The sequence below is a fragment of the Rhagoletis zephyria genome, unplaced genomic scaffold (genome assembly GCF_001687245.7).
Source record: "Rhagoletis zephyria isolate East Lansing unplaced genomic scaffold, Rhagoletis_zephyria_1.1 Rzeph_scaffold_03312, whole genome shotgun sequence".
NCBI lineage: Eukaryota > Metazoa > Arthropoda > Insecta > Diptera > Tephritidae > Rhagoletis > Rhagoletis zephyria.
In genome coordinates this window covers 41,208-56,682 of record NW_016160395.1, presented here as the reverse complement: position 1 = coordinate 56,682, position 15,475 = coordinate 41,208, and the positions used below count along the sequence as shown (strand labels likewise).

General features: G+C 40.9%; 1 protein-coding gene across 1 annotated transcript in view; it reads right to left on the bottom strand.

Annotated features, from left to right (window-relative positions):
* Positions 1 to 1,844: 1,844 nt before the first annotated feature.
* Positions 1,845 to 15,475, bottom strand: part of LOC108368784 (protein furry-like) — a gene marked incomplete at its 5' end in the record, with an annotated part of 48,536 nt that continues 34,905 nt past the window's right edge. The window contains one exon of the mRNA XM_017623703.1: positions 1,845 to 2,007. Within this exon, the coding sequence (XP_017479192.1) occupies positions 1,860 to 2,007 (148 nt within the window). The remainder of the gene's footprint in view (positions 2,008 to 15,475) is intronic.

Here is a 15,475-nt window from a genome sequence, read left to right as displayed (position 1 = left end):
ACCACTCATTATTTCTTTACTTATCCATCGATTTTCTATAAGTAACTTGATTTTTTTTTGTAAAAGAACAGGCTTTAGCACAATTGCAAAAATTTTGCACAGAACCTGTTATTTTTTTAATTTTTCTTCTGTTAAAGTTTGATTGTTTTTAATTTTTTCTTAAAAAAAATAAAAAAACTGGAATGATTAATTAATTCGTCAGAAACTAGCAGTCCTATCGGAAAGTAATATATATGGTTTATGGATAATTTTATTAACTTTGATTTGACGTATCTCATTTTAAGATTGGTTAATTGGTTCGTAACGGTAAATTGCAAATATCTCGAAAACTTACCATAGAATAAAAAATTAACTCGATTTTCGGAATCATCCAATTCTACATAGAAAAGTGATAGTGGCGTCTGGAGAGCAAAAACCAAACTAAAATTGGTGATCCAGTATTACTTCTCCAATTTGCCCATATTTAATACATAAATGGTAACTCTTAATAAAAAATAACAACTTTTATAGTTAATTGCATGATTCCAAATATTTGTCTTTTTTAATATAACACTTACATGTTGAATACGTGTTATGCATTTGTGATATCGATAGAGGATTTTTCAGCTTTCATTCACTATATAATGGAGTTCCTAATATTGCTTTTGGCACTACTTACCACGACTTTTGCAGCTCAGCCTTCTTTTTATATAATTGAATTTTTATTCTTTTAACCTCTTGATTTAAATGTTTCCTTAGATTAAGCTGACACTTAAAATAGGTTCAAAACAGATGATTAGTCATGAAATATAACACCTGATTTCCAAACTAGTAAAATACCTTATTGATATCCTCCTATTTCGGCGAACGATTCAATTTAACTTTTTTCTCATTCCTTAAAAAATGTCAAAAAGTCAATGATAATGTCAATGTTTTGGTTTTCTTTTTGTTTGGTTTCGTAAGTTGCGTATAATCTAGCAGATGCATGAAACTATTAAAGTTGAAAATCATGCTGAGCCTAATCTTCTGAGTAGTAGTGTATATATATGTGTATGTACTTGTTTTATTTTTAAAAGCCCTTTTCTTTTGCCTTTCATTGCAAAAAATACAAATGTTTTTGATAAAATTGAAGCATTCAATCAATAAGCGTATACTCTTAAGCAACGGAAGTCTTACGCGCAATAAGTTTAAGCAAGGTAAATTTATAAATTTGTTTCTAACTCTTAGCACGACATTGGGAGTTACTACTTATTTAAAGTCACTACATTCTATTATTGCATATAAAGTATTTTTAAGATACGTTAAAAATCATATTATTACTGTTTTCTAGGCTGCATACATATAACTAAGATTAGCCAATTACAAGGCCATTATGCCAAACAAATAAACTTTAAATATACAAGTCCATCAAAACAAAAGCCTTCTTTATTGTGTTAAAAGTAGAGCTCTAGATACCCGGGTATCGAGCAATGCGAGTAGCTCGATACTCGCTCGAAAATCGTTCATTGCTCAACTGCTCAAATGCTTGCTCAAAATTTTCGAGTTTTTGAAATTGTATTTGTCAGCAGCTGCTTTCTAATTCATGTTAAATAAATTATATTATTAGATACCAATGTAACAATCTTTGCATTATACATCAATAATTTGAAAAATTTAAAAGTTGCTACCAAAAATGTCAATATAATAAAAAAAAACATTGCTCAAATTACTCGAAAAAACTCGAATTGCTCGAGCTCATGCTCGAAAATTTTCGAGTAATGAGCATTGAACAAGTGTGCGAGTACTCGCTGCTCATATACCCGGGCTGTTTGAAAATGTGCGAACAAAATCAAGAGCTCTAGTTAAAAGTATAGGATTTTGTTTTCTCTCTTGTGTGTATTTTACCCAAGTCGTTTTTGTCGTGCCTCCTTGCGGCCATAAGAAAGTGGTAGCGTAAATCGTGTGACAATTCCTTCGGGTCCGAACACATTCGACGGTATGTTATCCAAGGAATCGGATAGAGACCGTGAGTCCGATTGATCTTGTAGACTAAAATTATTAATGAATTCATTTGTTGAGGTTTCTCTATGTACATGGACATGAGATATTGTCATGCCGAAATTCTCTTGATTTCGTATAAAATATGATGAAATGCACTTCTTTAAATTGATGGGAGTCATTTTTTATGACAATGTTTACGTGATTTGTGTAAGGCTTATATCGATTTGCTTTAGAGTACATATATGTATGTATATGTATATATTTATGTTCGCTTTATGACTTTGGTGAAATGCAACGACTGGTGTTCTTTTTGTCTACCATTAGTAGTGAGAAAAAAGCAAATTAAAATATACTAATAAATAAATACTAACACCTTGAAGTAAGAAATCCCAACATTTAGTACGTATAACATGAATATATCCTAATAACATATGTATGTAGTTAGGTGCGAAAATACGAATACACAAATTTCACTTACATTTATACATTATTTACTACGTATAGAGGTTAAAGCTAAACATAGAATAAACAGATAATGAAATAAAATTAGAATCATGTTTTTTGCTGTTTTTGCAAAAGTGGACCAGTAGCTGTACATTTACGTAAAATATATCGAAAACCGGCAGGTTTGGCCAAAAACACACTCCACAAAAATTCGAGTAACTGCACTCAAAGATCGCCTGAATTTTTCATATTTTCTCACATTCCATAATTGCAACACTTTCTATAAAGATAGGATGTTCGGTCATATCGCATTAAAAAACACTGTAGCATTTAAAATAGAAGCCGGTTTTAAATTTTTACTTAATATGAATTAAAATAATCACGCGGAACGTAACCGATTACTCACATTTCATTAAAATTATTGTTAGCATCACTAAGTCCGAAAAGTTAACATTAACTCTTTTCGTTATGTTTCTACCATATATGTAACTACATACTCTGGAATTAGAAACTTCACTTGCTAGCATATATTCAATAAAGCAGACGTTCAAACATCATCCTACGTAAATTGAATTATTTTTATTTTTCGAGATACATAGTTATTGGCGACCGTAACAGGACTTTTCCTGTCATAAAAAGTGAAAAGTAGCTATTTAATTTGCGCAAATTTTTGAGCTGCAATAGTAAATTTTTTGTAAATATACTTGAGACAGTCGGGATTTGTGGGGACAACAATACGAAGCTCTGGACGATTTCATCGGTACTTCTGGAAAGTGTCTGCAGAAAATCGCAACTAACCCGCCGTGGTCAAGGTATGCAGGAGAATCGAGGTATGAAGTTCGCTCGTGGATTTGTATTTTGGAATATCACGATCACGCATTTCCATATCTTTAACACGCCCAAGAAATTATATATACATCGCTATCGTCGAGGGATTAACTTTAAGTAAGAATTTCAATGTAATAAAAAATTATACACACCTATTCTAAACGGTAAAGCATTTGGTTACATATTTTCACATTTAACATATATGTATCAGGGCGGGTCAATTTTTTCCGTAATCGTTCCTAGCAGATTTGGATTCTACATGTAATTCTAAGAACAAAAGTCATTCAGACCATAGCTCTAAAATTAATTTCGAGCCTGCGCAATTTTGAAAGAATATATCTTTAAATGATGCTAAGTTAATATGCAGATTATTGTTTACTAAAATGTTACGAATGTTTTTTTTTTAATATTAATTTGTATTTGAGGATTCTTCGATACGATGAATTAATTTGGATATCTGTTTATCTTATTTAAAGAACCGCAAAATGGCGCTACAAAGTAAATTTATACTAATTTACCTACTGTGGCAAATTTCGGGACGTTAGCATAAGCGGTTCCAGAGATAAGCGCTATGAGAATTTCAGTTTGTATGAGCGGTGCCACGCTCCCTTGCCAAAATCTACCACTCTTCGCCGTAAGTACGGTATTGACAACCAGTGTTGGCACTAATCGATTGATTTTTTAATCAATTAGTTAATTCGATTAAGTTCAATCCGATTACAGTTAATCATGATTAATTTTAATGTGATTAAACAGTTAATCGTAACCACGATTAAAAAAATTAATTTTTAATCATTAACCCTTAATTTGATTAAGTAGGTTTGGTGAATAATTAATTTATGCTAGGATTTTCCTGTGCATACAAGCCCAGTTAATCGGGTATATGGCTAAGTCGGCTTTCCTCATCAATCTAAGCAATTTGGTGTGCATTTTCTTTAAGATCTATTCCAACAGACGTTTTACAACCTATCTCTTAACATCCCTCTGCACATGTGCGCTGGGTTGTAAGAGTTCCCAGTTTGTGTATTACTAATAACAATAATTATAATTTTTTTAGATTATGTGCTCTATAAGCGTAGAACACAACATAATTACTATAACTGTTGTTTGGTTTCAAGTTCGAACAAACTAGACAACTTAATCAGATTTTCTTTTTAATTGGAATAAAAACTAATGATTTAAAATTAATTAATCGTAATCGCAGCCAGCGATTAACGATTAAAAAAATTTAATCATTAATCGTTCAGTTGATTACGATTAATTAATTTTAATCGTCAATCGCGATTAACATTTTAATCGTTAATTTTTAATCATTTATCAGATTAGCATTTTGTTACAACATATGTTGTGTCAAATTTCAGGACGTCAGCATAAGCGATTCCAGAGATAAGCCATATGATAATTTCATTTTGTATGGGCGGTGCCATGGCCCCTTTTCCAAAATCGACCACTTTTCGCCGAAAATACGGTATTGACAACATATGTTGCTGTGTCCAATTTCAGGACGTCAGCATAAGTGGTTCCAGAGATAAGCGATATGAGAATTTCAGTTTGTATGGGAAGTGCCACGCCCACTTTCCCAGTACATACCATTTTTCACCTTAAGTAGGGTATGTACAATCTATGCAGCTGTGCTAAGTCTCAGTTCCCCAGCATAATTGATTTTAGAGATAAAGTGGTTTTCACATTTTAGTCTATATGTCAGATACCACGCCCCCTAGGTATCGGGAATAACATTTCTGGATTAGAGGAAGTTATATCCTTTAATTCGATGTATGTTTCATGGAAATCGAGCGAACGGTGCCTTCAAAAAAGGGATTGCAAAATTTTCTTGTGGCGTATTTATATATAGAAGATAGATAAAATCCATAAATTTAGAAACTACCGCACACCAATCGCACGGCACGACGCAAGTGGGGCAAAAAAATAAGAACCGATTTCAAGTTTATTTTTTTAAATAAAATATAATTAAATTTCGCATCGATCTATCCGTGGCGATTTTTTAAAAAAGCTCTAGTTTTTTAATTATTTATGTTGAAAAATAAAAGAAAACAAATTTTTACGTTTGAATGCGTCCCCCTTTTTCGAAAATACTTGAAATTAACTAAATGCCTGTAATTATTTGAAAAGGATTCATAAACATTTTTCCATAGGATATATTTAATAAAAAACTTATGTAATTTGTTATACATACACTAGAGTGATTCATAAAAACACTCTTTTCGGAAATTCATAAACGCTAAATCAAAATATTGTTATTTGTTATAAAACAAGTAATTTTTAGCAAAAAAAAAGCCGATTTCAACTCTCATATAAAAAAAGTATATATATATACATATATATCTCATGATCCACTGATCGGATCTTAACCAGATTAGTATGGGACCACCTCTGAGACACTACCTTTCCGATGCAAATGCAAATTATCGAAATTGGTTGACGTGGTCCAAAGTTATGCGGTAACATACATAAAAAAATAAAAAATAAAAAAATAAAAATAAAACATAATAATAATAAAAAAAAATATTCCGACGAACTGATAACCTCCTCTTTTTTTGGAAGTCAGTTAAAAAGAGACACGTATTTTTTTTATTTTGAAAAAAAGTTTTTTTAGAGGTCTCGCTGGTCGGTTTTTTAAAAAAACGTTGATGTTCTCAATTTTTTCGTTTTCTTGACATGTTAAAATGCAGCTAAAAATGTGGTTTTTACATATAATTACTCTGGTATTATTGGGGAGTGTTCCCTTAATTACATACTTGTCTTGGGCGGTTAGCATGGCCCTAGTGCCCGAAAATATGCTCTCGAAAAGATACTAGTAAAATTAAAACGCTGATACTGAGCGATTTACGTGTCGTCATTGGTTGGAACTTGTTTCCGGGGAGATTCTGGGGTTGGTAATTATGAATCTGAAGTCAGTTTTTCAAAATTCAAAATGGCGGATCCAAATTTTTTTTAATGGTTGGATTTGTTCGAAAAGCGGCACCCGAGGGTTTTTGGGGTCGCCGATCACGAATCTTACGTCAATTTTTTTTTATTCAAAATGGCGGATCCGATATGGCGATCAAATTATAAAATATTTTAATTAATACTGAACATGTTAAACATTGTCAAGGGTTGAAACTCGTTTCCAGTGGTTTCTGGGGTTGCTAATTACGNCTTTTAATGGTTGGATTTGTTCGAAAAGCGGCACCCGAGGGTTTTTGGGGTCGACGATCACGAATCTTACGTCAATTTTTTTTTATTCAAAATGGCGGATCCGATATGGCGATCAAATTATAAAATATTTTAGTTAATACTGAACATGTTAAACATTGTCAAGGGTTGAAACTCGTTTCCAGTGGTTTCTGGGGTTGCTAATTACGAATATGATGTCAGATTTTCAAAATTCAAAATGGCGGTTAAGAGTTTCACAAAAATCCAATCTTTTTTGTTTTAAGTTAGTAGCCATTTTGGATCCACCATTTTGAATTTTGAAAATCTGACATCAGATTCCTAATCAGCAACCCCAGAAACCCTCTGGAAGCGAGTTTAAATCCTTGACAATGCTTAAAACGTCCCTCGCTAGGGCAGGCACCTTGCCGTTGGTGCGGGGGCTTAGCTAAATCGCCGACCAGCCCCTTTCTGGTCTGGGGCATCGTTGACGCGCTCGTCGCTTCTGCGCTGCCTTTTCTCCAGACTTGGGCTGCCGGTGAACGGTGACCAAGAACTGTCACCTCCTAATCCAGGGTGTGACGCGACACCGTGCCTATTGGACAGTTTGCAGCCAGGAGGGTGTAAACCGGCTGTAGTATAACGGCGCCTCTTCGACACCGGGCCGCATCGAGTAACGGTGGCCTTACCGCGACATGGGGTGCTGGCCCGGCGGACCAGATAAGATCCCCTTCAACAAAATTGACTGCTGAGCTCGCCTCATCGAGCAGCCAGTCGTACGAACAAGATGATTACAACTAAACAAACAAAAGCAACAAAAACAACAGCAAAAAACAGCAAAGCAAGCGCAAAAACAGCGACAGCGACAGCTACAACNTAACGGTGGCCTTACCGCGACATGGGGTGCTGGCCCGGCGGACCAGATAAGATCCCCTTCAACAAAATTGACTGCTGAGCTCGCCTCATCGAGCAGCCAGTCGTACGAACAAGATGATTACAACTAAACAAACAAAAGCAACAAAAACAACAGCAAAAAACAGCAAAGCAAGCGCAAAAACAGCGACAGCGACAGCTACAACGTCAGCTACAGCCACAGCTGCAACTATTGCTGCAACAGCAGCAACAGCGTTAACAGCAACAACTACATCAACAGCAACTGCTGCGGACACAGCAGCAACAGCGCAAAGAACAGCAACGGCCACGCACGGCAGTAACATGCTGGGCGGGGGTATAGGCACCAGGCGCAGGGGTAGCTTCCTTGAGAGCCTGACCGAAGAAGAGGCTGCCCTCTTCATTGAACACGCCAGGGAAGAAGAGAAGCCAAGCGCCAGCAGGGGCGGCGTGGATCAGGCGCAGCGCCTTTCGGAAGGCCTCAAGGGAGCAGATGCATCACTCCCGAAAACAGGCATCGCTCTGCTAGCAGGCAGCGGACTGAAGGTCGGCGTCGCTCTAGGAGTCGTGACCGCTCCGAGAGGCGTTGCCGGTCCAGGGCCCGGCGTCGCTCGGAGATTAGGCATCACTCCAGCAGCAGGCACCGTTGCGGAAGTAGGCACCGTAGGTCTCCCAGTCGAACCTCCACCGCGTCACATGATTCAGGGTGCCATGTACAGGAAAGCAAGAAACGCAGTCGCAGGTGCAGACCTCCTCCACTACCCCCCTCCGGTCAACCGGGAGCCCTTGACGACCACCATCGAGCTGGCCTTGGTGGGTCGCAGGTCAAGTGGTATCTTCGGTACCTTCGGCAGGGGAAATTTGCTAATGAAGCCGGCACTATGGCGGAAGTACGGCAGGAGGTGGAGCGCGAGGAACCTGAGCGCGAAGAGCGCAAGCGCAGAGGCAATAGGGCTGCTACCGCTGTTAGGCAGCATGGCAGCAACTCAGTAGAACTACCCGCGCCTGCTGATAAGCAGAGAGGCGGGCAACAGCAACTGAGACCCGCGCCTCCTGAAAAGCAGAGAGGCGGGCAACAGCAGCAGAGAACCGCGCCCGCCTATTGGCGAAGAGGCGGGGAACCGGAAGGTAACTCATCAGCAACTTCCACAGGTCCAGCAAATCGAACCAGCTTACAGGTTACACCACCGGAGCCACCGTCCCCCAAGCGACAGCGGGGGCCTACACCCCCTCAGACAGTGTCTAGNACAACAGCAACAGAGACCCGCACCTCCTGAAAAGCAGAGAGGCGGGCAACAGCAGCAGAGAACGGCGGGGAACCGGAAGGTAACTCATCAGTAACTTCCACAGGTCCAGCAAAGCGAACCAGCTTACAGGTTACACCACCGGAGCCACCGTCCCCCAAGCGACAGCGGGGGCCTACACCCCCTCAGACAGTGTCTAGGGGCCTGGATGGGTCTGCGGGCCAAGGTCAACCTCAGGAAGAAACCACTCAGCAGCCCAGCTATTCTGATGCTCTCAAAGGCATCCGGGTGGCTGTGCTGCCCTGTGATTACGCTGCAGCTGCTCTATGCCCTGAGGACCTAACCAGACTCCAGGATGTGATTATGGACGAGGTCCTAAAAGGGTAGAGGCACCCTCTGGTGTTCTGTGGGGTGTTCTTCAGATCAGGCATGCTCCTTGTGGACTGCAAGGATGAGTGGACTGCAGCCTGGCTGGCAGAAAAGGCACCGGCTATTGAAGGGTGGAAGGGACCCGAGCTATGCACGAAAAGGGGGGAGGACATCCCGCCGGTGCACACGATCTCGGTGTTCTTCCCTAGATGCGCCGAGAAATCGGCAGAGTATGTGCTGGCGCTTATTCAGGCCCAGAACGAGGGTGTCCACACGGCTGCGTGGAAGGTGGTGTCGTGCGACGCTGAGGACAACGGGCTCAAGCTCAACCTGGGCATCGACGAGGCGTCGTACGTCACCATAAAGAGGGCCGGATTCCACATAAATTTCTCGGTGCGGCCGTGGCGGCAAAAGACGACAGGCAGCAAGGAGTCAGAGTCGCAAAACATATGTGCTGGCGCGGCAACTGACTCCACTGCGGCCCCGGCGACAGAGTCGACCACGGCCCCACCAGCCAACCGGCTGTCAGAACAGGCACCGGCACCAGCCAACCAGACAACAGCACCGGCACAAGTACCATCTCCGGTAAGTTCCGGGCCAAAAGCCCTCGACTACGTGCGCAACACACAGGAGCCCCTAGCTGAAATTTTCAGGATCGAACTCGATAGAGGAAGCCAGGGCGACGCGCGGCTCTCGGATATCGACGACGAGCCCCAATTATGAAGACACCAGCAGTAGAGGTAGCCCAGGTCAATCTGCATCACGCGGTGGCCGCCTCGGCGGTCATTTCGAGCAGATTTGCCACGGAAGACCTGGGCATACTGCTAATACAGGAACCGTGGACCTACAGAGGCCAGGTGAGGGGCCTTAACCACAATAACAATAAGGTAATTTGGGACCTCTCCTGCGAGAGGCCCAGAGCGTGTGTAGTGCTGAAAAATATTATTAATTATTTCTGCATTACAGAGTTTCTTACACAGGACCTGGTAGCAGTCCAGACTACCTTGAAGGTTGATGGCAGGGAGTTGGAGGTGGTCTTGGCTGCAGCCTACTGTCCGGGGGACAACGCCAACGTGCCGCCCCTTGAGGTACAGCAGATTCTGGAATCCTGCCGCAGAAAGACTTCCTGTCATTCTAGGCTGTGATGCAAACGCCCACAATATGGAGTGGGGCAGCTCGGACACTAACCGTAGGGGTGAGTGCCTTTTAGAATATATTATAAGAGTAGACCTGAGCATTCACAATGTCGGCAATGAACCAACGTTCATTATTAGGGTCAGATAGGAAGTTCTGGACATCACGATCAGCAACAGACTGGCCAGTCCTCTGATCGGCGAGTGGAAAGTCTCATCTGAGCCTTCACTGTCGGATCACAGGATTGTCCGGTTTGCACTGGGAGCTGTTTGTCAGACATAAGAGAAACCCCAGGAAAACAAACTGGGCCAAATATGAAGAGGTACTTAGACTGAACCTACCAAGAATAGAGGTACAGGGAAGAAAGGTAGATTGCATGGCGTTAGAGGACAGGGTTAATAGGCTGAACGGCACAATCTTAGATGCCTTGACGTCCAGCTGTCCCGTGTCAAAGCCTAAGGGGAAGGCTCAGCCTCCCTGGTGGTCACGGGAACTCTCGGTTCTTAGGAAAGAGGTTCGCAGACTGTTCAACAGGGCAAAGCGCACCGGGAGCTGGGAGGAATACGCAGTCAGTCTGACAAAGTACCATAAGGAGATCAGAAAGGCCAAGCGTAGCAGCTTCAGGACCTTTTGTGAAAACATTGCATCAACTCCTGCAGCTGCTAGGCTTCATAAAGTTTTGCAAGGGACAACACAGGCACGAGATTGGCAATAAGGCTACCTTTTCAGGTACGGAACAGGAAAGGGCACTGGCCCTGTTGTCGGCCCACTTTGCGGACGCCATTCTTACCACTGAGGAAGCTACGTTCCGTGCGTACAGGCCATCCCCACCGGACTGGAAGCTGGCTAAGAGCCATGTAAACCGGCAAACAGTGCGGTGGGCTTTGGACTCCTTCAAACGGTACAAAGCCCCTGCGGCTGATGAGCAGGGTGGAGAGCTCTTACTTTCACATCTTGTGGATGTTATGAGGGACAGTCTAGCGCTGGCCCACATTCCCAAGGTGTGGCAAAGGGCCAGGGTCATCTTTATCCCGAAGGTAGGTAAGAGAGATTACTCTCTTGCCAAGTCATTCAGGCCAATAAGTCTCACATCCTTTATGTTGAATGCAATGGGGAAAATTATTGACCATGAGATCAGGTTTAACACTCTGAAACAGACCCCTCTGCATTCCAACCAGCACGCGTACAGGGTGGGTAGATCCACGGACACTGCGCTGTATGCCTTAACGGAGGAAATATAAGGGGCCTTTGAGTTTGATGAGGTAGTGCTCTGTGCCTTCCAAGATATCGAGGGGGCCTTTGATAATGCCTCCTATTCGGGAGTTGACAGAGCTCTTGAGAGACATAACGTTTAGCCAACCATCCGGCGTTGGATAGCAAGGTCACTGCAGACCAGGATAGCCGGAACTGAAGTCGGTGACAGCGTTGTTCAAATACAAACAACAAAAGGGTGCCCGCAAGGGGGAGTATTATCTCCTCTACTGTGGAGCTTAGTTGTGGACGAACTCCTACAGCTACTCACTAACGAGGGCGTTCGATGCCAAGGGTATGCGGACGACATAGTGATTATTGCTAGAGGGAAGTTCGCTAGTACTCTCTGTGACATCGCCTTGCAAAAAGGTGGTGCGCAGACGTAGGCTTAAATATCAATCCCTCCAAGACAGCTATAGTCCCCTTCACCAAGAAACGAAATCTTCAGGGGATGAGGAACCTGACCCTGGACGGGGTCGCAATCAATGTCGCCACAGAGGTTAAGTATCTGGGGCTTACCCTGGACTCCAAGCTTCTGTGGAAGACCCATGTTGATACGGTCACCTCCAAGGCCACGAGAGCGATGATGGTGTGCAAACGTCTGGCGGGCAAATCCTGGGGGTGCACTCCGAGGATCTTCAGATGGATGTATACCATGATAGTGAGACCTATAGTAACTTACGGTAACTTACGGACTTCAGATTCCTAATTAGCAACTCCAGAAACACCCTGGTAACAATTTTCAACCAACGATAATGCGTAAATCGTACAGTATCAACGTTTTAATTTTAGTAGTTTCTTTTCGATAGCATATTTTCGGGAACTAGGCCCATACTAACTGTCCAGGACAGGTATGTATTAAAGAGAATGTTCCCCAATAATACCAGAGTAATTATATGTAAAACCTACATTTCTAGCTGCCAAGAAAATGAAAAAATTGAGAACATCAGCGTTTTTATAAAAAACCGACCTGCGCGACCTCTATAAAAACTTTCCTTTTTTCAAAATAAAAAAAATGTCCCTTTTTTATCATAAATAACAATATTTTGATGTAGCGTTTATGAATTTCCAAAAAAAAATTTTTTGTACCACTCTAGTATATTTTGAAAGCCGTTTTCTTACTGTTTGCAAAACTCGAGACTAAATTTCTCACACCACATAGACATTCTAATGGAAGAAATTCAGTTTGTATGGGAGGTGCCCCTTTTTCAATAACTGCCATTTTTCCCCATAAGTTTGCGTTGATATTATATATTTCTATACTAAGTGGCAGCACTCTACGAGAAATACTTCCAGAGATATGTTGTGTGAAAACTTCAGTTTGTATGGGTGGTGCCACGCACCCTTGATACATCGAAATTATTTTTTGTTCTGTTATCATCCTTGGAGGATCTAGAGTCGATGTCCAAATTTTAAAAATATCGGTAATGCGAGTTTTTCAAACAGAAAAAAGACGCTTTCTTGAAATCGGTTGATATTTGGGCTCTCAAAATTGATTTGTACACAGCCAACTTTTTTACCCCACTGTGCGACGTACAAAAGCAATCTGATTCGCATCCAGCGTCGCGACCAGTGTGACCGTTTTGATCCAAAGGGATCAAAAGTGATACATTTTTCGACGAATTTCGGAGGGGCACTTCTTTCTTTTGTACAGTAGAAAATTTGATACTTTTCCAATTAAAAAAGAAAAAAGCTGTAAATTTGTATGCATTACGAAAGATTTTCTGCACCGAACCGTGCAACGTACATTCAAAAGTTCATTGTCGTTCACTGAACGAACGTTATTCATGTGATCATACTGTCTTTTTTTTCGAACATGTATGCCACGCAACCCAGCTGATATAGACGTTTGTAACCCAGATAATAATTTACCTCTTAAGGAAGTTTATATTACTTCTGCAGCAGAGACGTATATATCAAAAACACATTTAAGTGAGATACAAATTTTAACAATAAAAAATATTCAGCGATGTTATATTGAACTTTGTTTGCAAATTTTTTATTTATTTTTTTTAATTATACTTGCATTTATTTGTTGAATCTGCTTATTTTACATCTATTAAGCCTAACAACAAGTTTAAAAATCGTAGGTCTAATTTTATAATAATGTAGCTCAAACCCTGGGGTTGAGCCCTGTTGGTTTAACGTCACTCAATGTAAGGCTGGTAGATCTCTTATTCGCAGGTGTGTTATATTTGTTGTGTTGCACAGGCCACTTGCCAGTGGATTTGGGTGGTTANTTAACAACAAGTTTAAAAATCGTAGGTCTAATTTTACAATAATGTAGCTCAAACCCTGGGGTTGAGCCCTGTTGGTTTAACGTCACTCAATGTAAGGCTGGTAGATCTCTTCTTCGCAGGTGTTGTATTTGTTGTGTTGCACAGGCCACTTGCCAGTGGATTTGGGTGGTTACGCAGTTTTATTTTGTATTTTTCTCTGCTGCTGTCGATTACAGATTTAACCATCGGTATACCAAGGTCTCTATGTATATTTTCATTGCGGACATACCACGGTGCTCCCGTTAAGGCCCTTAGCGTTTTAGATTGGAATCTTTGGATCCTGTCAATGTTGGTTGCACAGGTCACAGTTGAATACCATACATCCATATAGGCTTAATCACTGTATTATATACAAGTACTTTATAATCTAGTTTCAGTTTTGATTTACTGTTTATAAGCCAGTTCACGCTAGCTGACTTTAGCTTCATTTGTGTAATCTTGGTTGATATGTGTTTGCGCCAAGTTAGTCTCCTATCCAAGTGTATTCCTAGATATGTCACCTCATTGGCTTGTGGAATATGGACATTATTTAATTTGATTGGGGGGCATACTTGCGGTCTGAGTGAAAATGTTGTATGTTTACTCTTCTGTTCGTTGACTTTTATGCGCCAGTTTGCCAGCCATTCTTCTATGCGTAGTAAATGTTCCTTTAGTACTCTTGAAGCTCTGTTGGGACATTTATTACGACTTACTAAGGCGGTATCATCAGCGAAGGTGGATGTGAGTATATTCTTGCTAGTTGGAATATCTGAAGTGTAGATGATATACAGCATAGGCCCGAGTACACTACCTTGAGGAACGCCAGCCGTTATCGACATGTCTTCTGAAGTGAAATTAGATACTTTAACAGCAAATTTTCTGTTAGTTATGTATGATTCAAATATTTTGTGGAATTCCGGCGGCAACAATTTTTTAATTTTATATATAAGACCGTCGTGCCACACTTTGTCGAATGCTTGTGCCACATCGAGAAAAATTGCAGAGCAGTACTCTCTGAGCTCAAATGCCCTTCTGATTTCATTTGTAATTCGATTAACTTGTTCAATTGTACCATGTTTTTCTCGGACGCCAAATTGGTGTGCTGGTATTAAATTGCGTTCATGGAGAAAGGGAGATATCTTTGATAGGAGTACTTTCTGGAATACTTTGGAAAACAGGGCAGTAAGCTTATTGGTCTGTATGAGGACGGCTGTGTTGCGTCTTTTCCAGGTTTGACTATCATGATTATCTTCGACCTGTTCCATGATTTCGGAAAGTAACCGAATTTGAGGATAGCGTTGAAAAGGTCAGAAAGAATTGCTAGTGCAACATTCGGTAGCTCTATTAGTATTTTCGGAGTTATAAAATCAGCACCCGGCGATTTCTTTGGATTAAGCTGTTTACTATAACTTTTACTTCTAAAGAGTTCATCTTGCTAGGTGTGTATAGCTCATTTGTATTTTTGGTTAGCCGTGGCAGCCTGAAGTTGTTCGTTGGACAGTTTGGCTGAAACACATTCTTTAAATGGAGTGAAAACACTCGGCTCTCTCCTACTCACTACGAGCCCAGGTTCCACTTTGGTTCCTAATTTGCATTTCTGTAGCCACTGGTGGTTTGAAGTATTTTAGCGATTTCCATAGAGAGTATCTTTCAGTAGAATTCGGGGAAAGCTTCTTAATGTACCTTTGCAAGTTGCGATCCTCTGCACGTTTGAGTGCTTGTTTCAATTTTCTACTGGCAGCTTTATACAGTAGCTGTGAGGTTGGTGAGCGGTGGCTCTGCCACTGTCTTCTTAGACGCCGCTTTTCATTTATTATTATAATCAAACACACAACCATGAGTTATTTTACAGTGTTTGAACTTAATTTAATTATAAAAGCTTAAAAAATAACATTAAGGGAAACCGTAGCTTGTAAAAATGTGTAAGGAGGAGAAGAAGAACAAAGA